Source organism: Fukomys damarensis, unplaced genomic scaffold, assembly GCF_012274545.1.
Source record: "Fukomys damarensis isolate Sample0158 unplaced genomic scaffold, DMR_v1.0_HiC HiC_scaffold_19, whole genome shotgun sequence".
Lineage (NCBI taxonomy): Eukaryota > Metazoa > Chordata > Mammalia > Rodentia > Bathyergidae > Fukomys > Fukomys damarensis.
The window spans coordinates 5,842,140-5,868,077 of NW_022900931.1; the positions used below are offsets into that span (position 1 = coordinate 5,842,140).

Here is a 25,938-nt window from a genome sequence, read left to right on the forward strand (position 1 = left end):
GGGGAGCGGGAGCGGAGGAGAAAGAAAAGGGGAGGTTGAGGCCAGGGCCGCGGTGGGGCCCCGTGGTGGGGCTGCGGTTCCTGCTGGGCAGTGGGGCCAGGAAGTCGCATGAGTCCCCGCCCCCGGAGACCAAGCTCTGGGCCCCGGAACCGAGAACTGTGAGCGACAAAGCGTGAAGTCGCCTCGGGGAGGCTGTTTCCCTAATTGGCGAAGCTGGCCCCGGGGATCCCTGCCGGGAGTCCCGGGGGTTTGTCGCACAGGCTGGCGGCAGTGACAGAGGTGGGACAGCGCCCTCCGTGGGGCCGCTGGCTGGGACTCCGTCGCCGGGCTCTTTCGGGTGCCACACCCTGCAAACCCCTTCCCAGCAGGTGGTGGCCTGGGGTCTCTCTTCCTCCGGTCCCTGCTCCGCCTCCCCATTCCGCGGCCACTCGGGCCATGAGCCTGACCTCGCAGGTTGGTGGCCTCGGGCCGCGCCGGATCTTTAGGGCGGGAGGAGGAAACCTCCGGGGAGGGCGTTCCCTCATGCGCCACCAGGTGGCGCCGTCAGCACGGGACAACCCAGGGTTACCGCGTGGCTGGCAGGGACTCCAAGCTCAGGACTTGGTAGCTCTGACCTCCGCCACCCTCCCGGGACCTCCAGCGGTTAGCCGCCTGGCCAGGGCTGGTCTCTTCCAAGGCCTGAGTAGCGCCAGGGGCTTGAGTCCGGCCGGGGCACTGTGTGCCACAGAATGAGCGTGGCAATAGGTGTCACTTTTGCTTTTCGGTATTTCTGGATCTCTCGGTCACCTCAGGGGGGGGTGGCAGGGCTGGGGTGGGGGCACCAGCACCTGACTGCACCCCTCAGCAGAGCCAGCAGGGAAAGGCTGTGGGACCCCGGCTGTGTGTCTGGCAGGGGGCCCTGCTTGTCCCTAACGGGTCACTCACTTCCCTCTGTCGCTGAATCTGTAAACTGAGAGCTGCGAGGGCAGCCCTGGCCAGAGCTCAGGAGCACTGGGATCAGAGTGGTCTCAGAGCTGGGATCCTTGCCCTGCTGCTGCTTCCACGTTGTGTGGCCTTGGGCAGGTGCTCTGTGCTCTCTGAACTTCAGTGCCCTCGCCTAAAGGTGAGAGGCAGAAGTAACATTTCTCAGAGTCAACAAAAGGCTTTCAGAACCACGTGTGGTGTGAACGGAGTGCCTGAGAGACGGCTAGACATCCTGGGCAGGCTGACCGGAGAAGGGACTTGGGCATCCACCAGGACAGGCATCCTGCCCAGGCCATGCACCTCCAGGGGCCTTGCCTGCCTCTGACGACCAGGAGCTCTCCCCGCTCTCAGGAGAGGAAGTGCTTAAGAAGGGGACCCTGAACTCCACGCTGCAAGTCAAGTGACACTTGAGGGGAAGAAGGCAGGGTAGAAGGATGTGGCCCTTAAAGCCCCCGGACAGCCAGGCTGGAGTCTCAGGGAGGAAGGCGGGGACATCTGAAACGGGGTGGGAGGCGGAGGCCCCTTCCCCTAGCACTCCTCCGTCCTGTGCACCCTGCCAGACGGAAGCCTCCAGGCCCCCGCTGTGCTGGGCCCCTGCACCCTCACTCGGCCTTTGGAAACCCCTCAGAGATCGGGACACTGAGGGCAAAACTATGACGTAGGCTTCGAACCTCTGCTGCCTGGCACCCAGAGGATGCTCTGCCGAGGACAGGCCAGAGGCGGCGGCCCAGCCTGGAACGCTCTATTCTGAGTGTACAGTAGACCCCTGGGGACCGTGGGGCACACGTGTGCCGCCCCCAATTCCCCACTCACTTCCTCCTCCATCAAGCCCACTCCCTCCTCTTTGAAGCCCCCGGCACCCTTCTTCCTTTGACCTCGGATTATTCCCTCTTTCCCTGACGTCTCTCTTTGCTGGAGAGGAGGCTGAGCAATGTCAGGAGCCACTTTAATCTCTGTCTCCTCATTTGTAACATGGGACTGATCGGAGCACCTGCCTCCTAGGATTGCAGTGAGGTGACAGCGGTCAGGAGATTAAAGGCCCTTGGCCAGTGTCTGGCCCTTCCTCTGAACCTCCCTGCCACCGCCGAAGGATGCCAGGTTTACCGCTGCCCCTCCTAGACCTAGCTGCCTCCAAGCTGGGTTCTTCCTGCTGCATCCTTCCCAGAAGGTGGTGCCCAGTGCAGAGCAGCACGCCGAGAAGGACAGAGGGAGGAAGTGACAGAGGGTGGCTGAGTGGCACTGTCCTGGTGATACCTCAAACTCGGCTGTGAAGGACTGACCGAAGGCCGGAGTGGCGGACCGCGGTCCCCGCAGAGCCTGATGCTTCCTCTCTTCCTCCCCTCTGCTTCCTCACCCTTCTGCCAGGGCACAGGAGTGGACCTGAGACCAATCAGGGCCGAGCTGGAGATGCTGGGCTGGCAGGGCTGCTGCCCTCGGCAGGTCCCTGTGTCTGCAGGACCACACGGGCTGTGGAGCGGCTCAGGAGCTGGGTGATGACTGAGACCTCAGCTTCCCCTTCTCCAGAACACCTGCGCCCTGTGTGTGGGCCTCTTCCCGCCCGGCCCGAGTCCAGCCGTCCCACTGAGGTGGCCGGAAGCCGGCACTATGTGAAACAGTCGCCTTTGCAGCCTATGCTCATTGGCCTGTCCAACCGTGCCAGCCTGTGTCAGCCGCAGAGCCATCAGAGGTGTGAAGACACAGATGAAGTGGCCCGCTAGGTGTGCAACAGGCCACATCCAGGGCCAGAGGAGCTGGGCGGGTGCAGGGCAGACAGGCCGGAGCAGCAGACGGGCACCTGGGCAGGCGTGGGTCAGTGCCAGTGTCGGGGGGCAGGGTTCTGTTTCTCTTCAGCCTGGCCCTCGGCCGCCTCCAGGTGCCAAGCCGGAGTGAGACGCGCAGAGGCACAGCCTGATGTCTTTAGAAGGCTCCCTGTGCACCCAGCCATTAACATGACGTCTATCACCATGGCATCGAGGTGCTTAGACAGCCGCTCCCCCCAGGAGCTGGAGCAGCGTGAAGCAGATTATCTGTGTCTCGCTGTGACACGTGCGATCATGCACCGCCGTGATGGATCAACAGTCAGTACCGCTGGGGTCCCGGCCCGCCCCCGTGCGCCCGAGCATCTTGTGTTCGTACATCTTCGGCGCCTTGTGGGTGGCCCTGCTCCCGTTTGCCACCCACCCAGGACCCACACCTCTGCCTCTCATCGTTCATGTGCGAAGTGGAGGAGGAGAAGGGACTCGGCGGAAGCACTGAACGGGGCTCCCAGCTGACATTCTGGGGCTGCAGCCAGGGTGCCCAGATGTATTTGAGGAGGCAGCAGGCTGGGGAGAAAGCCCCAGGCGTCACCGGGCCTGGCCTCCAGAGTCCCGCCCCGCACACCTGCGCTGACCCCAGGCGGGTCACCTCACCTCTTCGGGCCGTGGTTTTTCCTTTGGACCCTGGGTTTGAGCTTATTTCTCTGCAGGTTGTGGGCAGCTACCTTCCCGCCCGTGCCCCTGAGTGCCCCTGCCACTCCCGACCCAGGCAGATGTCTCCCAGGCGGCAGACCTCAGCTGTGAGGACAGGGCTGTGACTGGCCGGATGGGGAAGCAGTCCTTGTCTCACGCTGGGGGGATGGGGCTTTGAGGTTAGGGGAGGCCACAGGCAGGAGCCACATCCGAGGCAGGTGATGTCTCCTGCGTGTCCGCCTTTGGGTCCCAGGAGGCCTTGGAGCTTCTCTGGGACCAGGAATGTGGGGCTCCCACCCCTCACCCTCACGCCCGCTCCTGTCTCCCCAGCCTCTGTCAAGGAATTCTGAGTACTTCCTCGAAAGGCGGTTGTTTTAAAATTGTCTCAGAAGTGAAGCTCTAACCTGGGACTGAGGTCACTCATGAAAACCCTGTGCTCTTCTCTGTGTGGTCACCACTGTCCCCTAGACAGGGTCCCTGCTGAGGGACCCAGGAAGGCTGAAGCCCACCTGAGTTCGGCCTTGGATCCCATCCCCCGCTCTTCTCCCACCCCATGGCCTGGACGAGTCGAAGTCCCGGGCTCCTCCGTGGCGCCAGGCTGTTCCCACTCTCCGAGGGGAAATTTGGGGTTACGGACAGGGAATGCTAGGGCTGGCCTTGAAGAAGCAGAGGGTGGCCCGGGAGGAGCTTGTGGGGACACAAAAGGGAACTGCGGCTGCTAGTGCAGGCTGTTGCCTCCTGGGAGCTAAAGAGGAAGGAGGAACACTGGCCCAGCGCCAGGTGGCCCGGATGGAGAGCTGGTTTCCGGGGTGGTGGGCTCCAGCCGGCCCCCTCATGGCTGTCCGGCTCCTCCGTTTGCTCCTGGTGCCCTGGACCCTGCAGCTGGCAGGTACAGTCTGTCTCCAATCTCCCTCTCTCCCCCGCCCCTCTCCCCACACGCGTGCCAGGGCGTACTCCCGCACACATCACGGCGCCCTGCATCCAGCCACGCAGCTAATCCCCAGGGACCTGTCTCTGGGGACGCGCTGCTGGCCGTTTGAACTGCCAACTCCACAGGGGAAGCCTTCAGGGACTGAGAAGGTGTTCAGCTGATCCCTTGCCAAGGTGGCTTTTGAAGCGGTGAGGGACAGGGCTGTCCCCCCTCGTTGCCATGTTAACAGTCCCTCGGCCTAGCTTGGCCTCCTGGCCCTAAACAAGGAGACTGGGGGTTGTGTGGTAGGATCGAGTGTGGGGTCAGGGGGCAGGGACAGCCCATCGCCCGCCCAGCAAATCTTAGGTGACCGCGCCATGGCACCTCTTGGGTTGAAGCACAAGGGACAGAGCCACGAGGGACACGGCACCCGGGTGCAGTTGCCAGGGAGGAGAGGAGAGGCCAGCTGCTGGCCACCCAGAGCAAGGCAGACTGGGGCACAAAACTGCCCCACCACCAGAGAGGGTGGCACTTCCCACCTCTTGAGATACAACGGGGGTCGAGTATTTTATGACAGAGGACAGAACTGGGGCCCTTTTCCAGGCCCCAGGCTCCTGGAAGCTGGGTGGCTTGGATCCAAACCAGGCCATGGAGTGGGTGGCCATGGGGTGAGTTCATGCAGGCCAGGAAGCCTCTGGGAGTGTCCCCTGCAGGACAGCCAGCAGCAGCCCTCGCCCCACCACTCCCAGGCAGGGCTGAATGAATCCTGGGATTCCTCTGGTCCTTCTTTGGCCCAGGAAGTGGCTGGCCAGGGTCCACCGCTGAGGGGGCTTTTTACGAGGCTTCTGGGAGCTGTCTGTACCCCCATTCTGTGTCACCTCCCACCTACTTTCATGTGTATTATAAACAATTATTCTGAAGACCTTGAATTAGCCTTAATGGAGCCCTTCACAGGGTACCTACTGCCCACCCTCACAACACCCCGCAGGGCACCTAATTATCCCACCAGCACCATTTTGCAGACAGGGAAACAGAGGCCCAGGCAAGTAGAGGTCAGGTTCAGGCCCTGGTCAACCTCAGGCCAATCCAGGACATCTGGCCAGTGGGCCTGGGGCTCCTCTCCCCTTGCTTTGTGAAGAGCACTCCTAGAAGAGCCCTGGTTTTGCCGTGTGCCCGCTGTGTCATGCTCTCCCCCACCCGCATCGCAGTCTGGTGTAAAGGTGGCCAGAGCAGCTGGGTGGGGACAGAGTCTCTGAGGTCCCACTCAGTCGTTTTAACTCAATTTCCCCCAAATCCCTACTATTTCTCTTTGTGAAGTTCCTCTGCCCCCCTGCACCCCACCAGGCGACCCCACCATTGTTGGGAGAGGCTGTGCCAGGTGTTGCTGCTGCCTCAGTGGAAAAGCTCTTTTGTAACAGTGGGAACTACAAACAGAAACAGATTTCTTTGCAATATTGCAACAAACGTTATACCAAAGAGAAATGCTTCCTGCTCTTTCACAAGAGGGGAAAGCACCCCACGGTCTCCTGAGCACCACTGCAGCGGCAAACAGCCGGTTCTCTGGGTGCTGCCTACACCCCTCCAGTGCTCCTGTCTGTCTCTGGCTTTGGTTGGGGGTTTGAAGGAAGGCCCGGATCCTGCCTCTCCTGAACCCCTGCCCCACCCCACGGCATGCTACAGCCTGCTGCAACCACCCTCATCATATCCTCACTGAGGCCCACCCCACGTCCTTGGACCGTGCTGGGAAGCAACAGGACCCAACAGGATGTAGGATTCAGTGTGCAGGCCGGGGACGTGCAGCAGCCTGAGTTGGGACTCAAGCGGAGCTCTGCCTCTTGCACTGGGACTCTCGGCAAATTACTTAATGTTGCTGTCCCTCAGTTGTCTCATCTGTTAAATGTGTGCTGTAATAATGTCCAGCTTGCCACTTAGGGCATCCCGAGGACCGGGGGTCTGGCAGAGGATTAGTGCCCATCATGTCAGCGGCCAGCAGGGCCAACTGAACCCTGAGACACCTCGGTGAGCCCACAGACTCCTATCCAGGCAGCATCTTTGCTCCCAGCCCTCCTCCTCCTCCCTCTCCTACTGCTGCTGCTGTCGCTGCTGGGAGCTGGGCCTGGGCCTGCTCTCCCCTCCAGAAACCTTGGCAAGCTCTGCTGTTCTCACACTCTTCCACCAGGCCCAGGCACCCCAAAGGACTCTGCAGACTCTTGAGTTGAAGGTCCGTCCTTCCTCTTTAAAGGCTATGTACCTTTAGCTCATTTACTTAACGTTTCTGGGCCTCCATGACTTCCAAAAGCATCAGTTCCTTTTTTCTCTTGGCCCTTCCAGATCTCTGGGCTGTATTTAATTCTCAAATACCCACTGAGGAGGACAAGTTCTTGCACAGGAGGGGTTGGGGAGAGCGAGCCACAGGCCCCACGCTCCATCTGGTAGGAACTGTGGGACTCGGACTAGAGAACAGGACCTCTGGTGGAAATCGCTTATGCTGTTGGCCTCCACCACCACTGGCTCTGACCTCAGGTGGGACCACTACCTTTGTTGTCCAAAAGCTGTATTGATGCTCTGCCTTTTCTGGGCCAGGGATTCCTGCTTCCCTTCCTGCTGCTCTGGGCTCTGTCACCATTGCCCTCTGCTTCTTTTCATCTTTGTCTAATGCTAATAAAGAGATCAGGAGGCAGAGGCAGGTGGAGATGGGGCCAGGAGTGCTGGAAAGGTTACTGGCTGGAGGGGCCCTGTGACAGGAGGAGGATGAGCAGGTGGGGTAGGGGGCACACAGCATGCATAAAGGCTGGGAGGCCAGACCGCAGCGCTGGGGGAAGGACTAGTGAGAGGTTCTGTTGGAGTGGAGAGTCTCTCACCGAGCAGTACAGTGCATGACCATTTCTAGAGGATTATGAATGCCTGCGGGGTGAGGGTTCAGATACCCATCCTATCCTTTGTCTTCTCCTTTGTGATTGTGAAAAATAAAACAGAAGAGTACAGCGCTGCATAATAAATGCTATAAAACTAAGCTCTGTGTGACTACTACACATGCCAAGAAAGAAGAGAACATTCTGGTTCGTTCCAGAGTGTTCTAGAACATTCCTTCTAAGACACCCTCTCTGAGGATAGCCTCAGGGGTATCACCTCTTGCTAGGGCAATCATTGCTGGCATTTCTTTGTAGTTTTATCATTTAGTGCACCTCACTTAACTATGTAGACTGTTTTCTTTATTTTGTTTTTTGGTTCTGGGGATGGAGCCCAGAGCAAGCATTCTTCCACTGAGCTACTACCCAGTTTGCTGGTGTTTGAACTTGTTATAATTGGAATGATGCTGAGTGTGTTCTTTTGTGATGTGCTTCCTTCATTCAACTTTTTGCCTTTTTAAGGCATGTGGAGTTGATGGTGTGGCTGAAATTTGTTTTCATGGCCATAGAGCAAGAGTAGCAAACCACAGCCCTCAAGCTAAATCCAGCCTTTGCCTCTTTTGATATGGTGTGAAGGTTATGAGTGACTTCTTATATTTTTGATTGGTTGGGAAAAAAAGAATATTTTGTGACATGTAAAAATTATACAAAATTCAAAATTTCCGTATCCATAAAGTTCTGTTGGAACACAGTCACACATACTTGTTTACAGGCTATGTGTGGCTTCTGGCTACACGGTAGAGTTGAGAAGCTGGAATAAAGACAGCATGGTCCAGAAAGAAGCCCGCGATGCTCAACCCCCATCTCTGTGGAGAACACGTTGGTCGACTCCTGCTGAGGGGTAGCCCAGTGAATGAATCTGCTGCAATGTCTTTAGTGACCCTGGGCATTTCAGGGGCTTCCTGTTTGGAGGTGTGTGTGTGTGTGTGTGTGACACGACTTTGGGCCTATGTTTCCACTGAAGTTACTTTTCTGTGTTTGGGTGGTGAGTGTTCACAGGGCAGGGACTGCATGGACTCATGTGGTTTCACATCCCTGGCACTGGCAGGGGCCTGGCACCTGGGGAATGCTCAGGAAAGAGTAATGATAACAAATGCTAGCATTTGGCCCTGGGAGTTGTAAGCAGGGTGGAGAAGGAATGCCATCAGGAAGTGCAGACAGAGGGAGGAAGAGACAGAAGGTCTAGGTGGTCATCCAGGTCTAGGAACCCTCTTGGGCCCTGGCTTCTCTCCAGCACAGAGCACCAAGGCCCAATTGTGATTGAGAGGTGGGCATGGGGTGCTGGGGAACCTCAGATATGGAGATAGGATCTCCCCTGTCCCTGCTCACCAGCATCGATAGGCCCTCAGCACCAGTGCAGGCTCAGGGTCTGGTACCTGGGACCCCCAGGGAGGGGCTGTGATGCAGGGTCTGAGAGCTTGGTGGGGGGCAGGACTTGGTCTCCACTTCCACAGGGTAGGGTGAGTGTGTGTTCTGCCCTCCAGTCTCTCTGGGCCCAATGGCTGTCTCCTGCTGCTCAGGATTCTCAAAGTCTGAGGATCTCCCCACAGCCTCCCCAGGTCCCCTGTAGTTCTGGTGACTCACAGTCCCTGGACACAGCTGTATTGTAGCCCTGGCATTGACAGAACAGGAGCTCCTGCTGGCCCAGAGCTGGAAGGACCTCGGCCAACAGTGCTGTGGGTGTCTTGGCTAGAGCTTGGGAGCTCCTACCTCTGAGGGTCCATTTGATAAGTGGCGGCACCTGGGGACTTAAGTCGAGGGGCTGGGGGTTGCACAGGTGTCAGGAAGAGCCGGAAGAGGCTGTGTGATAGACCTGGCTGGGTGTCTGCCAGACACCCAGACACCGTGTCACCGACACGGTGGGGAAAGAGGAGCCTGGAGCCAGAGCCCTCTGAGGCCCAGGGCCAGGTCCTGCTGGGTGCTGATGGCCAAGGCAGGGGCACACTGAGCCAAGGCAGGGACGGCCTCCCACTGGGTAGGCCGGTCCTCACACAGTCGGTTGGACACTGGCCTACAGCACTGGTCAGAGGGTCATTTCTGAAGGCCTAGGCGATGCACCATATTTCAAATGTGCAGACCCTTTGAACCCGCTAGGGATTGAAAGACCTTCACCTAAAGACCAAGGGGACCAGGAGACAGGAGGTCCGCAGAGCCCCGGGGCACAGCCTCGCTGCTGTCAGCCAGCATTAGTTAAGACCCTGCCCCACCTGGGCTGCCTTCTCCTCCCGGGCTCCTGTCCCCACTGTCGCACCCCTTTCTGAGCTGTTGCTGAATCCCTGAAGAAGAAGCCAGCAACACGTCCCATCCCTGAGCCGACGCTCCTGCGGTTCCCTCGGCTGGGAAGTTCTCCTCTCTCCTGCTGACACCTGAGCTGTTTGTCAGGGTCGCACTCTTGGGCTACCTTCTCTGAGGTGCCCTCTGCCCCCTCCCCTGGTCTGCCCACCTGTGGTTCACAGAGGCGGGCAGGGCGTGACGGACCCCACCTGTGCAGGGGAGGCTGCAGGCCGAGCCAAGGATGGAGCGAGCATCCGACCTTTCGAGGAGGACAGTTTAGGAAAAGCTGGAGAAAGCAGACAGCGGCAACAGGATCGGGGAGCCCAGGGTTCAGGGTCAAGGGCTACAGCTTGATATGGAGAGTTTGTGCCTGAGAATGCAGCATCTTGGGGAGCCCTAGACTGAGAAGCCAGTCTGGGGGCGCTCTGGGCCAGTTGTCCTAGGACAGAGATGAGCTGGCAGCCCGGAGCAGTTACATTTTCTCACATTCACCACAGGGCTGTAATGCACAGGTCTGGCTGCTGGGTGGCTGTGAACCACTGGCGGTGCAGGCCTGACAGTCGCACCAGGAGGGCTGGGACAGCCCCACCGGGTGGTACAAGCTGCTGGACAGGGCAGTCACGCGTGTCCCACCGGGGGTCCAAGCCCACAGGAAGGCGTTAAGGGAGGCTGGAGAGAGGAGCGGGAAAAGCCCCACAGGGTGGAGCACTGGCACAAAGGACAGTTCTAGGCAGCTTAGGAAGACTCAGTGGAATCCAAGATTCTCTCTGTGGTCCTCTTTCTAAAGTGCAAACAGGATCACAGTGTCACCACTTCCCATTGGAAAGGCTTCGCTCCGGGGCTTTCTGGGACTCCCCCCACCTCTCCTGTCCCCCCCTTGCCTGCTCCCTGCCAGCCACAAACCCTTGCTCTCAACTCTACTTGCTCCTCAGTGCCCCAGCTCAGTGCCCTGTGTCAAGACTTCCAGAAGCTTCACCCAAGAGATTTCTGGTGCTCTGAACCCCTTCCACAACCCTCCCCAACCCAGCGGCTTCCTACTCTTTTCTTCCTTCAGAGTTCAGCTTGGTAAAGAGATGGGAAAGAAAGACATCAAAATGTGTGAGGCTGTTCTGTGAGGGTGGCGGACTGCAGACAAGTCCGCCTTTCTTCTTGATCCTTCCCTGTGGTTTCTAGAATTTCCACAGTGAGTCTGTTCTGCTTCTACAGGGGGAGCATCGAAGGGACCTGAAGAAGTATAATTTTTAAAAAAAGCAACGGTCCAGTTTGAGGGTTCCCACCCCAGAAAGCCCATGCCCCTCTCAGGATGGGCAGCACCCTTCTCTGGGTCCACCCGGGGACTTCCTTTCAGGCCGCCAGTTTAAATTTGTTACTCAGCTCCATTCCCAGCGGTGTGACTTTGGGCGGGCACCCAACAGCTGTTCCTCCCACCCAATGTCCCTCACCCCCATTCAGAGAAAGGAGCACAGCCCCCTTCCCACCCCTTCAGCCCTGCTGCAGCCCCCGCCCATCCTGACTCTTCTGGAGGGTAGAAATGGGTGTGGCAAGAGACCATGTCTCCTGCTGACCCAGGACTGCAGTGATGGCAACCTGCCTTTCAAAACAGCTAAAAGGGAGGTGACAGCTATACAAAAAAAAAAAAAAAATCCCAGTTAAATGTGTGAAGCTCTACGGGATCAAACATTTGACACTCTGCACTTGGTTTGTGTCCCCGCAGGGCCACGTGCACCCTGGAACAGGTTGTGGAAAGGGCTCGGAGCCAATCCACATCTGGGTATGTGTGATTCAGAGGTGTTGACAGCTATGAGGGCCAGTGTGAGGGCGCCGTCCGGGCTAACAGCTCTGTAAGACACTCAGTTGAAAGGACAGTTTCCAATGCCTGCCACCTGGCCATGGCGTGTGATGCCCTCATCCTGACTTTCAGGGATAAACCAGTAGCCCTGGCCAGTGTCCTCCCAGGAGCCCTGCAGAAAGGCCTTCAAAAAGATGCAGCTCTGAGATATGCCAGAGTTAAATCGGAGGGCAAACTCCAGGCCTAAAATAAAGACCGTGGGAACGGCTTTCTTCTGTAGCCAGGGAATCAAAGTGTTTTCCTTTAAAATCGACCGAAGTCCAGACGGATACCTTTGATCAGCGCATCTGGGCCCTCTCGCCCTTGCTCAGTGCTGGGGAAGGGATTGAATCCCAGGCAGGGGGGAGCTGGGGCCAAGGCCCGGCACAGAGTCGGTGGATTTGAGGAGCTACGGGGAGGCCAGGGCAGCTGGAGCAGAGACACAAGCGGGGAGACAGAGGTGCGAGAATGCGGGGGTGAGGGGAAGCTCTGAGCGCTCACTGCAGCATTCCCATCATTTACACCAAATTTACTTATTCACATGCACAGTCTTCTCCCAAGCGAAAGAAGGACCCTTGGCTGGCTGTGCTGTGACAGTCTGTCGAGGGGTCACGGGGTCACTTACTTCTGTTCTGGGAGCCACAGGCTGTACTGCAGCTGGGGTGACACTAGCAACCCCCCATGTGCAGGGTCGGTTCGGAGTCCTGCTGTCCCCAGACCCTGCCTGTTACCACCTATGCCCACATTAGATCACATATTTAGGGAAGTAGCCTCTGAGATTTGGACTCCCATCAAAGACTGTATTTCTTTCATTTGGGAAGTTTTCCTTTTGCTTGCTTAGAGATTTTAACACTGCAGTGTAGAGCAGTAGATAAGAGTGTGGGGTTAGGGACTTGGAGGAACCCAGTGTAAATAAAACCCAATCCCCGCCACCTCCCTGCTGTGCCACGTAGACAAACCTTGTCTCCCCTCTCAGCCTCAGTTTTGTCATCTGCAAAAAGGAGCCACGCCCAGGGAGTGTCAGCTGTTCCTAGCACGTGGCTCAGTGGTCCCCAAGCTGGAGATGCTATGCTGGAGACCCCGGCCAGGCATAGCTCTGGGAGGGTGCGAAAGTCCTGCGGACAGAGAGGGTGACCCCAAGCCTAGAGACTGACGGTGGGGAGGGAAGGGAGAGAAAGTTCCAAGCAATGGGAATCGATGGGAACAGATCCTCCAGGCCAGGGACTTTCAGGGTTTTGTTTTTAATCAGTGGCCCAGTGTATGTTTTAGCGTGGACCCGTCCGACCCGTTGTATGAATATAACTGAACCCAGAAGGTCGCAAACAGAGTGCTTCGGGAGCTGCTTGATGCTCGTGATTTTTGTTTGCTTCTTGTGACCCTGTAGCCTGATTTCAGAGCCCTTCCTGGTTCTCATCTAGTGGGAGGCCCTGCTGGTTCTGGCAGCTCAGGAGCAGGATGCGTGCAGGTGTTCCCGGGGGTAGGAAGGTCCGGGGAGATGGGAAAGGGTGAGAGCCAGCAGAGGCAGCCCTGCCCGGGCAGGAGGGTGCTGGACAGGGGCCTAAGAGGAAAAGAAGGGGGCACTGTGCCGGGGTCAGGTCTTGATCCTTGCTGAGGAGAGGAGAGCCGCCTAGGTGGGCACCCACACACCATGGTCAAGTTCCCTCTGGGCCAGGGATTCAGCATGGGGTCCACAGAGGGGCTCCACCACCAGGTGCCTCCACCCAGCCACCAGACAACAGTGCAGGCAGCCACGGAGTCGTAAGAAGAACCGGAAAAAGAAGGAACCAGGCGACTGCGACTGCGGGTGGCAGGTAGGGTCTTTCCCAGCAAGATGGGCGGAGCTGGCAGGAGGGCAATGAGCAGGAGGCCGGGTTCATCTGTCTCAGATCCCCACACCTACACTAGACAGTGCAGCCCAGCACCCACCCTGGGGTCCAGTCGGGCTAGAGCCTGAAGCGCTGGACAAGCCTGGGTCAGGTACAGGCCCCCGTGTCTCCTGCGGCGCCCGTGCTGTGGTCTTCTCAGGCAGGCAGACAGGCAGGGCTGGCACCTGATTTCTCTCCTGTCCCACGGGGAGAGGCCACCTGGCCCTGCAGTAGGCACATCCACTTCCTGGCCCCCCACCCGAACCCCCACTTCCCTACCACATAGCCCATCCACTTCCGAACCCCCCCCACCCCTAAGGTGAAGTTGGCATCGTCCCTTCATGTGACACAGGGAAACAGTGATCTTCAGAGAAGTAAAGCCGCCCTGGAAAGGCTGCTCAGCCAAGAGGCAGATCCAGCATCCGAACGGGGCCTGCTGAGTCAGGGGCCTGGGTTTCCCCACCCACCTCTAGGCCCCGCCCCCACTTCCGACCAAGCCCAGGCTTCCGAGAAGTCCCTGGAGCTGCAGAGAAGGGAGGGGTGGAGGGTGTCACCTGTGAGATCCTCTGCGAAGTGGAGGTGGTCCTGTCCTGTGCATCTGGGGCATCTGTGCTCGCAGCTGTGTGGGGGTGGGGAAGACTCAGGGACTAAACAGGACACAGTCAAGTTTGGGCAGGGCTGGGCCAGGTGGTGGCCCAAAGATTCTTTAACCTTCCGGTCTCTGGCTAGTCCTGCCCCCTACCCTATTTGCCCCTCTGCCACCCCCCAGGGTCCTGTCACTGGGTGCCCTCTCCTGTGTCTGCCCAGCGCCATCCCTTCCTCTTGTACCTCTTCTGAGGCCCTGGTCCATCACGGCTTCTCCTGGACCTGTTCTCCAGTGCTCCCTCCCCACTTCCCACCCGGGCTCAAAGTAGTAACCGAAAGGGTGCCAGGCTGAGCCAGGCAGGAAGCTCTCGGTCCTCACTCCAGCCGCGGAAGACCCTGCCTGAGTCTGCCCTTTCCACGCCCCTCAAGGCCCTTCACCCCAGGTGAAGGCATCAATCACATCTGTTCCTTCTGCCTAAGATGCCGAGGGCGGCCGCTCCCAGCCAACCGTGCCCGAGAGCCCTGGGGACCTGGTGAGCAGCCGAAGAGCTGAGCGGCTCCTGGGGGCATCGTTCAGACCCTGGCGTGGGGGGGTTTCCCTTGACACCTCCAGTCACTGGGCAGGTCGCAGGCCTCTGGTCCTTTAGGGTCATGGGTCCTAGTTCTTCACGTCTCCAACCCCTTAACGACAAACTTGGACCTTGACAGCCACCAGAGCCGATACTGTCCTTGCTGAAGTGGAGTGGCGGGTGAGGCCCCTCTGCTGTCCTTTCTGTCCTTTCCAGGGAGGGAAGGGGGCCATGTGGGAACAGAAGCATCTTCCTGGCCAGTGCTGGGGACGGATCCTGGACTCAGGACTGGCAGTGTTTGGGGTGAGCTCTGCAGGTCATCTTCACGGGTGGCTCGTGGCCCCTGGGTGCCCACCGTGGCTCTCATGTTTCACTGACATAGCATCTGTGTCAGAGGCAGCCTGGTACATTTCTGTGTCCGTTCTCACCCTTCCGTCTGTGTGCTCCTGGTGTCAAGGCACCGACATCCGCTGCCCCAGCCACCCAGACAGTCGTGGTGTTTCCCCATCAGCCTGCCCACCCCGGGGTCTCTCTGCTTCACGTCAGAGTGGGGGTCTTCCCAGGCCCAGGTTCAGTCAGGAGCCCCTGCAACCTGACTGTTATCCCCCTTATGTGTTTACGGAAGCCACCGGGAAAGGATTTATGGACTCAGAACTAAATTGCTATGAACCTTAACCGAGGGCCGCATCCCCATAGCCCACATCCCAGAAAGGGCCTTTTAGGGGCACAAGTCCAGGAGAAAGCGTGAGAGTGCTGTGGTTCAGGCTCAGGGTGCTGACTCCTCGGCAAAGGCGTGACCTGCCCCACGCCCACACTCCCCTTTCTCCCTGAGCACTCACACCCACGTCGCGCCCAGACTGGCTGTCATTTCCGACAGAGTGTGGCATACTTCCTCCTCTTCTACCTTCGGGGGACAGCAGTTACATCAGAGGGCGGTGGCTCTGGCTCTGGAGCCTCTGCTCCCCAAGTCCAGCTGAGCCAGGGCCTGCGTTTCATGGTTCTAACCCTCTGACTAAAAGTCCCAGGAAGCTGTGGAACAGTGGATGTGTGTTCCCCAGAGTGGTAAAGATCAGCTTAATCACACTAGCAGATTCCATCATTTTCTAGAAGGGTACCTCAGATGGGGAGTTTTCTAGACAGCTGGATAAATGTCTTCCTGCCTGGACAGACAGGAAGTTGTAATGTTGACTGAGCGTCCGTGCAGAGTGGCCTCTCCGATACACGGGAAGGAGCGGGGAGGTCCTGGGGAGCAGAGGTGCCAGTTAGTTCCTTGGCAAGGCCACCTTCCTGGTGAATTTGTCAGGTCCACCCCCCACAGTCACCCCAGGTGGAAACCCTAGACCTGCTGAGCCAGGATTCGGGCAGTCACGTGACGGAGGAACCAAGCCTGGGGGATGGAGGTGTTGGTCACTGAGGAGACAGAGGCCGCAGGTGGCTGGCTAAAGGTAGAGAGCTCAAAGTGCAGGAAAGGCCCACCCTCTTGCTTCTTGTCCTTCCGTCCCACCTGAGACCCTGGGAGGTCGTACAACAATCCTCCCCCTGCCCTGGCACCCCTCTCCTCCTTGCTATGTCTCACGTGACCTCTGCCCTGAATGCCAAAGATACTCTATTGCTGCGAAGCCCCAATCATCCCACCACAGAGTCCAGAGACAGAAAGGACAGGGGGCTTCTCCCCCAGGAGGGAGCCAGGATGCCTGCTCAGTGGCTATTCCCAAAGTGAGCCTCGTCATGTTAGTTACCACAGAGCTAACCCACTGCGACGGTGGACCCATCTAGCAAATGTTTGGACCTTGGAGCCTTCAGATCTTTGTAGGGGTGGAGTGGGGCAGGTGTCTCTGTACTGGCTCAACAGGAAAACCAGAAATATCAGTCTATGCAGAGCTACGCAGTGTTAACCAGAGCGGGCCATTTCCATCCCAGATCTGAGTCCCCAGAAGGCCTGGCCTCCCCTGGGTGCCCTTCCCCAGGATCCGGCTCAGAGCTGATCTGAAGGGACTGAGAAAAGACCAGCCTGGCCTTGGGCCAGCCCACACCACAGGCAGGAGGCCCATGCCTCATTTTCTCCAACAAAATAAATCTTGGGGCTCCCTCTGAGTGTCTCAAACGTCCGATCTCCTGATTAACACACGGCCTGCATGTTCTTAGCTGCCTGCTGCTGACCTCAATTTAAAGCTCTGCTGTTCCGCTCAGCTGCCAGGGAAAGACAGGCCTGGGAGGCGGGGATGAAGGAAGCCCAAGGGGTCTGGTATAGCCCAGGTCAGGCGCAGTGGCTGTGAACCCTGGACCCCAGCCCAGAATCTGAACAGCGCCTGTGGGAATGACCAGGGGCCCCGCCAGGCCAGGCTGCTGCTTTGGAGATTTCCAAACTGTGTCCTGGAGGTGCGAGGTGGGGCTGGGGAGGGTATCTGCTGAAGAATGGCTTTGCCACAGGTACTGAAGTCCATAGTTGCAGCCCAAATGGGCAATGAGGGGCACTGCCGCCTCAGTGGGAAACGGCCCCCAGGGAATTGCTTGTTAATGCCATGCAGAAAGCTGTCAGATCTTCTCCAAGCTAACATTCAGGAAAGGTTTGTCTTGCTGCTTTGGCATCGGGAGAGGAGTGGGGAGCCCTGCTTCTTTACCTTATTCTCCTGCCTCTGTCTTCCCCCTCTCCTGAAGCTTTTGGTCTTCGCTGAGCCTTTGGGAGGGGGTTGGGAGCTCAGGCTCGGCTCTCTCCCAGCCTGGGGTGGGGTCGCAGCTCCACTCCATCCCTGCCCAGAAATGGAAGGGTTGGGAGCTCGTGGCCAGACTCTCTGCGGTTTGGATACTTCCTCTGGGACTCTCGCTCTCACCTGGCCTCCAGGTGCCCCAGGAGGGTGGCATCTTGAGTGGAAAATGCTTGGCCTGAGGCCGGAGCACAGAGCGGGCTTGGACCTCACAGGGAAGCAGGTGGGGCGAGGCGGCCTCTGGTAACCCATTTTTCTCCCCCACTGTCTCTCGCAGGAGGGCAGTCAGTGAGCCAGAGCGGCCCCCCGATCCTTGTCTCCCTGGCCAACATGACCGCCCCCTTTGGCTGCAGAATCACCTACCCTTACACCCCAGCATTCAAAGACTTCACCGTCAGCTACTTTCACATAGATCTCCAAGGCCAGCAGAGCCCAAAGAAGCAAACGACCTGCCACGCCGGCCCTGGCACAGAGAACCAGACCTACACCTTGACTTGCTGGGTCAGACCCAGGCTGCCGGATGCGTCAGCCACTGGCACCTACTACTGCTATGTCCACTGGCAAAGCGTCAGGGTGAGGGGCAGCGGCACCTTCATCCTGGTCAGAGGTGAGACCTCCCCTGGGCTACTCCGAGGGCTCAGGACCTGCAGGTTCACGCTGCAGTGTGGGGGTGCAAGATCCGAAGTGTAGACCCATCGACCCTGTGGAACGGAGCATCCTGGGGAGCCCCCACCGGCAGGGTCTGGATGTGGGTCTACTTCTTGACCCCTCTGGCAGTGGCCTGAGAGGTCACTTGGCCCCTTCACATCAGGGTCCCATTGACACAGTTGGGAGGGGCCCTGGGGCCTCTGCAGAATCAGTGTGTGTGTGTGTGTGTGTGTGTGTGTGTGTGTGTGTGTGTATACCCTTGGCTTGTAATGTCTTTCTAGGAACAACTTCTTAGTCCTCACATTCTCAGACCCCGAGATCTGAGAATGAGCACCCCAAAGCCACAATTCTCTAACTGCCTCCGATTTCCTCCGGAAGGGACTGGGGGCTTTGGAATCCCACAGACCTGGGTTGCTATCCAGTCCCACTGCTTGCCTGGTGTGACCTGGGGCCTGGACGTCCTGGCCACACTCGCCTGTCAAGGGCTCAGGAGGAGGAGCGACAGACCCAAGTGTGAGGGTGGCACCCTGGTGTCGATGAATACTACTAGTCTGCCTGTCCCTTGGTCTGCCTGCCATGAGTTGATTTTTGTTTTGTTTAGTTTTTCTTTTATGGTATTGGGGATTGAGCCCAGGGTTTTGCACTGAGCTACATCCCCAGCCTTTTTTTATTTTTGGAGACAGGATCTCGCTCAGTTGCTAAGTTGCCCAAGCTGGGCTCCAACTTGCGATCCTCCTGCCTCGGCCTCCCAGAGTGCTGGGGGTTTGACACCACACTCAACCCCATAGATCCTTGCCAGCAGGGTGGAAGGAGGAAGACAAGGGTGGATGAATGAAGAGCTCAGGAAAAGCAGAGGCCGTGTGCTCGCCTACCCACGGTGCAAGCTCCTGTCAGTCTGGGTACAAACCTGTCACTTCCGACTGTCCCCACACTCCCCCATGTGGTCACCATTTCAAATGGAGGGAAGGGAAGGAGGACCCAGAGGTGAGGTGATTCACCCAGGGTCCTCCTGGCAGCTCTCAGTGAAGCCAGTTCACTGAGGCAGGAGCAGGCATAGTCCTTGTCCTTGTCCTTCTAGAGAGCCAAGACGGTCAACGTACACAGGCGGCTTAGCAAAGTAAGTGTAAGAGCAAGAACCCGAGCTGAGTATGCTGGGTCACAGGCCTATAACCTCAGCTACTTGGGTGGCTGAGGCAGGAGGGTCGCAAACTGGAGTCCTGCCTAGGTGACTCAGCAAGACCGTGTCTCCAAATAAAACATACGAAGGTTGGGGGTGTAGCTCAGTTTTCCAGCACTTCAGGTTTCATCCTAGGAGGGGAAAAAGACAGGACCTGAGGTGGGGCTGGGGGCATCTAGCAGGGTACAGGGCCTTGTGGAAGAGAGTTAGAAATGGGGTCCTGGGTGAAGGATAACAAAGGGCTTTGGGGTCTGGGGGTCAGTAGGGCCAAGTAGGTCCTGGCTTCTCCTGGAAACTAAGCTCTGTTTCCCTGACCCTCCTCCTAGACACAGGGTACCAACACCTGCCGCCGAGCTCCCGGAAGACCCTGCTGTATGGTTTCACTGGCCTCCTGGCTGTCCTGAGTGTGCTGGGCACAGCTCTGCTGCTCTGGAAAAAGGTATGGGACAGTCACACACAGCGGGGATGTGACAGCAATGTAGCCTTCACCCAAACCAGGTCTGGGGAGGCCTCACAGGATGGGGGCCGTCCACCTGCCCACAGGGGTCCTGGCCCTGCAGTGGGTGTCCCTTGTGGACCTGCACCAGGGTTGAGAGTGCTCCTGGCCCAGTCCCCCCTGCCCCCTGTGGTGGGACCTGAACCACCAGGTCTCTTTCTATCTTTCTTTTTTAAAACCCCCAGTTCTGGGGATTAAACTTTGCCCTGAGCTACATCTCCAGCCCTTTTTATTTTTTATTTTGAGACACGGTTTCACCCAGACTGGACTCAAATTTGCCATCTTCCTACCTCAGCTTTCCAGAGCGCTGGGATTACAGGGCCCAGAACCCCCCAACACATTCTCACTCGTTCCCCTCTAGGTCTGTGAGGAGCTCCTGCCCCTCTCCCAGCTCTAGAAAGCAAGGCTCAGAGCGGCTATGGCTTGGCCAAGGTCACACGGCAAGCACGGGAGTCAGGGCTGGGGCACGCGTGGAGGGGCAGGTGGCCCGCTTTGGCTCATTCTGTGTGCGGCTCCTTCTTGAGCAGAGGAGTTGCTCCTGGAGCTCCCTGCATTCTCACTGCCACCCAGCCTGTGGCTTCCTGTTCCATGCCCGACTGGTTGCTCCCTGTTGCAGCCTCAGCTTCTAGCGCAGGACCCGGCACATTGTAGACCCTCCAAAAGTCCTTGCTGAAGGGCTTATGATCTGCAGGGTCCTTCATGGTCACCGGGACCACCTTGACCCCTCAAGCCAGGTGCGGCCCTCACACCTGCTGTCACAGCAGAGTCATTCCTTAGTTGAGCACCTACTATGTGCCATGTCTGGTGCTAGAGACCAGGAACCAGGGTTAGCTGACTAAATCTGCAGTCTGGTGGGACAGTTGCCTGCTAACCAGTTGTGATGAGTTCACTGTGAAAGGAAGCCACAGACAATAGAGGCTTAAGAACGAAGCCTCAGAGCCTGTGTCCACATTCCGCCTGTGCCACTCGCCAGTGCTGCGAGCTCCAACAGGATGCCTAACTCTTCCCCGCCTCAGTTTCCCCAGGGACGTGCCAAGCACGGGAGCTGCACTGTGGGTCGGTGGTAGGAGTGTGACTTGCGGGCACTGTGAGTACCGGGCCTGGTCACCTTCCCGGGCAGCCAGTAGGGCCAAGACTCCTTCTGTGACAGCAGGTGTGAGAGCCGCACATGGCTTGAGGGGTCAAGGCGGTGGTCCTGGTACGCCCTGCGCTACTTCCCCAGAGCTCTTGTTCCTGGGGTTCACTTCTGAGCTGGCTGAGCTATGGGTGAGGGCTGCACCCCCATGTGTCCAGGATGCGGCCCAGACCCCTCCCTAGGCTCCGCCCAAGGCTGCTGGTGTCCCCAGACGGCATTACCGTCTAATGTATCCAGAACAGCACTCGGGGTACCCAAGTCTCTACAGCTCAGCAAACGGCAGCAGATGCCAGCAGCTCAGGCCCCAGACCGAGGAGCTGGAGCTGATCTCACGGTGCATCCTGCCCTTGGCGCGTCCCACCCCGGGCCTGTCTGGGTCCAATCTCTCCCCGCAGCCCAGGCTGGGCTCCCGCATGTACTTCTGGGGTCCTGGTCTCTGCCACCCGCCCGGGCTGCTAATATGCTGTCCTGTCAGAGTGCAGCTCCTACAGGGCAGGCACTGGCTGACTTCAATGCCCGGGGAGCCCAGCCTATAGCAGGGATGCACACGCAACGACAGAAAGCCGAGCAGGCCACGGCCAGGGCGTGCGATAGGCAAGGCAACCTGTGGCTTCCGTTTCACAGAGGGGGGAAGTTGAGGCTCAGCAGGCTTCCTGGGCTGCTGACAGCTGCACCCTGGTATGGGAGCCTTGGGTCCTGCGCCAGGGCTGGTGCCCCTTACCACTACCCACTGCCAAGGAGACGCTCAAGCAGCAGAGTACCTCCATGCCGCCCCCAGTGTGGAAACATTGCCCACCTGTTTTCAGGGGAGCTCACTCAGCCCCCACAGGAAGGACTCCTGACGGGAGACCCCCACCTCAGCCCCTAGTGCCCAACCTCCAATCCACCCGCAAGGCAGCACAGGGAGCCTTAGAAAGTACAAACCTGTCCTCTTTCCTGCCTCAGTAGCCTCCACTGCCACCAAGTACGACGTACTATGTGTACTTGACCTTATGTGGCCCTGGGTCAGCCACTGCCTTCGAGCTCACGCCTGCAGCCCCGGGGATGTCCCTGCCGGCTGGCTCAGAGGGGAGTGTCCTCCAGGTGGCACAGGGACCTGGCACAGGATTTGAGGACCAGGTATCTGCAATAATTTCAAGGGTAGCCATTTGTCAGCTGGACAAGCCTCAGTTGCACGTCTGTTAAATGCCCACCTCGTCAGGCTGTTAGGAGAATAAAATGCAAACAAGGCCAAGTCCTGGGGGGCGGGTGTCCTCGTAAACTGTAAAGCAGGCCCCAGAGGCTGGCTCCTACCTCCATCGGTGAGACCTATATACTGTGACAAAACAGAGGCGCAGTATTGGCAGCCGGCATCCTGGGTCGAGACCCCACCTTTGCCACTTCCTGGCTGGGTAGCTTCACAAGTCCCCGATCCTCTCTGAGCCTTTCCTTCCTCATGTGGGGAACCGAGACCACCCGAGGACTTGTCCACAGGTTTGCCGAGGGACACGGAGATAAAACAGAGCCCTGCCTGGCCTTGTGCTCCCAGCAGTCAGATGCTGTGACCCAGGCGGTGTTGGCTTCCGCCTGTGAGTTAAGTAGCTCTTGAGAGCTAATCCTGGAGTAAATGGGCTGGGGATTGGCGGGTGGCCAGGGATTTTAATTAGCTCCTGCCCTGAGATGAGGCCGTTGTTGCTCCACCGCTGGCAGCGTGGAGCTTGCGATGAGGGGGGACGTCCAGTCCGCCTCCCTCAGTGCCTTCAGCTGTCACCCTAGCCCTGAGCCTTCCTGGCTGGCTGCCCCAGACTTGGCTTCCGTTAGCGTCTCAGCCGCAGGAAACTATGGTCCTGCTGTCCACCTCACTCTCGCAGCGCTGGACAGTGTCTCCTCTTCCTGCCGCCTGGCTAACGAAGGTGTGTGTGGGTGACAGACTGCTCCTCAGGTGCCACGGGTGTGCCAGCCACCAAGTGCCTGGGACCTATGGCTGGAGACACTGAGGCCAGGGCGAGTGCTGGCTCCAGCCCAGAACCAACAAAGGGCACAGTGGGACCCCAGCCCCTGCTCAGCCCGGGGCCCTACCAAACTGGCCTCCCCCAGCCAGGCGCTCTGCCCACGGCGGTGCCTGTATGGGCCAAGTCCTTCCTTCTGGCTCCAGGCTTGTGAGTGGCTCGATCCAGGTCTTGGAGCCATTTCCCAGCTCTCCGTAGAGGGCTTGTGGGAGTGAGTCAACTCTGGATGGCCTGAGGAAAAATCCGAATCCACCTCATTTCCCCTGGTGGGGTCCGTGAAGGAAGGGAAACCAGGGGACCACATGTCATCAGCCCCGACAGCCCTGGCTCCTTTCTCCTCACAGAAACAGAGGCTGGTTCCAAGGAAACACCCCACCCCGTCGTGCCCAGACCCAAGGTCTGCCAGCAGACCCACACAGCCTGCTGCGGAGTCTGCCTACATGGTGAGTCCCAGGGCCTGGGCTCTGCCGCCTCTCCAAGCCCAAATCAGGGTCTGATTCCCTTGCTCAGTCTGTACCACTGTGGGACCTGCCCAAGCCTCAGTTTCCTCATCTGTAAAGTGGGTGAAATTATTCTTCCTCGTAGAATTACCATAAGGGTGAAAGGAGAGCCCACGTGTGGGCACCCGGGTATTCGGTGCCCCCTTCCCCTTCTGGAGCAAGGGGCAGCAAGGGCAAGGGTAGGTAGGGAGTGAAGAAATTTCCTCCTCGGACCAAATGACATCTCCCAGCTCACCAGCTTCTTCCGGTGTTTGTTGCGCAAACAACATCACTGCCTCAACAACAACAATCACTGAAAGCAAAAAGGGCAGGCGCCGCCCCACAGCCCCGACAGCCATGACTTTCAACTCTTGGCGCCGTCTTGCCCCACCACATGCAGACACCGCCTTATGTCCTCACGGTCGCAGGGGAGACAAGGCCGGGACGCTGTTGGCGCCGTACTCTGTTGTGTCACAGGCAGTCTTCATAATTAGGTGCGGAGGGGACGGGAGGCTTTGCCCACCCTGCCCACCCATGGCCAGCACACGGCCTGTCTGTTCAGTGGCTGGGGCCAGAGGCTGAGGAATGTCCTTGTCCAGGGACGTGTGGCTTTGGGCACCACGAGTAACACGTTAGTTCGCCGCAGGAAGGTGAAGGGTAAGCGCCGCCCTGTGCCAGCGGGAGCTCAGTTCCAAGAGACCCAGAGCCACTGGGCTGGGCTTTGACCCCTCCACGGAGGTCCCACGGACTTCCCGGTGCCACTGTTCCTGTCCCTGGTGCACACAGGAAACGTGGGGTACCCCGCAAGAGCAGGTCCGGGATCTGGCCGTGTGTGCTGAGGACGGGGCGGTGGTGGTGTGGCCGAGGGACTGTCCCCATGGGGCAGTGTCCGTGGCTCTGAGGAGAGTGCGGCAGCTTGCAGAGGGCCCCGGCCTCCCTCCCCAGGGAATCTCCATAGCTGCTGCGTCCTCTCCCAGCAACTCCTGCTACTTTCTCCGTGAGGGATTCTGGTATCAGCTCTTAGGTGGGCCTCTCTCTCTCTCCCCAACACACACACCCATGTGTTCTATATGAAAACAACCCACAGCGTCATATTCCCATCTTCTTCCAGGATAAATACTAGAAATGTCCACTTCTATAGCTTTTCATCTTTTTTCTATAAATACATAGAAGCGAGCAGTACCACCCCTGCGATACACCCCAACACCCCTACTTTTTTTTGGCACCAGTGATCGAACTCAGGACCTTGTATTTTCCAGGCAGGCACAGTGCCACTGAGCCAAAACCCTGGCCCCCAGCCCCCCTGCTTTGTTTTTGATACCAGGGATCAAACTTGGGCTCTTGTGCTTGCAAGGCAGGCAGTGGAACCACTGAGCTAAATCTCTGGCCCCTATTTTTTAAAAAATTACAGTCACACAGCTGTTTTTTTTGGGGGGGGGTGTTACAATATCCTAGGAACATTTTTCCACGTGAATAAGTAGCCTTCTATGAGTTGTTTTTTTTTAATGGAAGAGACTTATTTTTGCCTGAGCGACTTTCTCACCCATGTGTAGCAGCCTATGGAGCTTAGGGTGACTTCTCGAGAGGGTCACAAAGAGGTCCGGCTGCCTGCAGGGGACACAGGTGGCTCAGGGAGGTCTTAGGACCAGAGGGACCGCCATGGGCAGTCACAGGACTCTGCTGACCCTTGAGCCAAGGTCTACGGGCTGGGGCTGTTTCTGACAGAGATGAGCGCCCTCAGTGACAGTGAGGATGGTGTCAGGAGCCACATCTCGCCGGTACTCTTGGGAAGCTGCCGGGTGCAGGCGTTGCCCCTGTTTTCTGCTCCTCGTTACCGGCATGCAGAGATAGGGTTATTTTTATGTACTGGCATGATATACAGGGGTCTTGCCAAATCCACTTATTAATTCTGACAGTTTCTCTGCAAATACCTCTCTGGGTTTTCAGGGAACTCAGTTGTGTCATTTATGAATGATGGAAGTTTCACTTATTCCTTTCCCTAATCCTGCTTTTTCAAGAGTCCCTCTGTCCCTTCCTTCCTTTCCTGGCTTGTCGCGCTGGCTAAGACCTCCAGTGTGACAATGAACGGAACGCACAGGAGCGGTGAGGGGACAGCCTTGCGTTGTTTAGAAACTCTGGGGAAGGTGAGTGTGAGTGTGAGTGTGAGTGTGTGCTCTCCCTTCTACTTTCTTTGCATAGATGTTTATATAGTTTTCTTTTTTCCTCTCATTTTTTTTTTTCAGTACTAGATATTTAACCCAAAGCCTTTACTCTGAGCTCTGTCTCCAGCCCTTTTTCATTTTGAAATGGGGTCTTACTACATAGCCTAAGGTGGGCTTGAATTTGTGATTCTCCTGCCTCAGCCTCCCACAGCGCCGGCATTCCATCCGGGTGTCACTGTGCCCAGCTATTGTTTTTGAGACAGGGTCTTGTTAGGTAGCCCAGGCTGGCCTTGAACTTTTGACCTTCCTGCCTCAACTTCCTGAATGCTAGTATTGTAAGCATCCACCATTATGCCCAGCTTCCATTCAGGTTATGGATTTCTCTGTAAGTATGGCTTTAGCTACATTCCATGAGGGGTGTGTGTGTGTGTGTGTGTGTGTGTGTGACTAGGAATCAAAACCAGGGCCTGGCGTGTGCTAACCCCGTATGATTTATGATTTTGTATTTTCATTATCTTTTAGTCTAAATTTCCTTGGAGGTTTCTTTCTTATCCCATTGGTTATTTAAAATGTTTTGCTTAATTTTTGAAATTTTAATTGTTTTCTAGTTATTTCTATTTTTTAATTTCTGGCTACTTCTGTCATGATCAGATATATATTTTAATTAAGATTTTAATCCTTTTAAATATTTTGAAGCCAGGTGTGGTGGCACATGCCTATAATCCCAGCATTCGGGAGGCTGAGGCAAGAGGATCGCTGTGAGTTCGAGACCAGCCTGGGCTACATAGTGAGTTC

The 25,938-nt window shown here is 57.6% G+C and overlaps 1 protein-coding gene across 2 annotated transcripts in view; it reads left to right on the forward strand.

Moving 5' to 3' along the window:
• Positions 1 to 4,157: 4,157 nt before the first annotated feature.
• The window catches only part of Nfam1 (NFAT activating protein with ITAM motif 1), a 29,262-nt gene continuing 7,481 nt past the window's right edge, over positions 4,158 to 25,938 (forward strand). The window contains exons 1-4 of one of the 2 annotated variants that reach the window (XM_010634402.2): positions 4,158 to 4,302; positions 17,336 to 17,665; positions 19,210 to 19,322; positions 22,847 to 22,945. In XM_010634402.2, coding sequence (XP_010632704.1) covers positions 4,203 to 4,302; positions 17,336 to 17,665; positions 19,210 to 19,322; positions 22,847 to 22,945 — 642 coding nt within the window. In that variant the 5' untranslated portion in view covers positions 4,158 to 4,202. The remainder of the gene's footprint in view (positions 4,303 to 17,335; positions 17,666 to 19,209; positions 19,323 to 22,846; positions 22,946 to 25,938) is intronic. The other variant, XM_033766192.1, reaches the window with a different exon arrangement.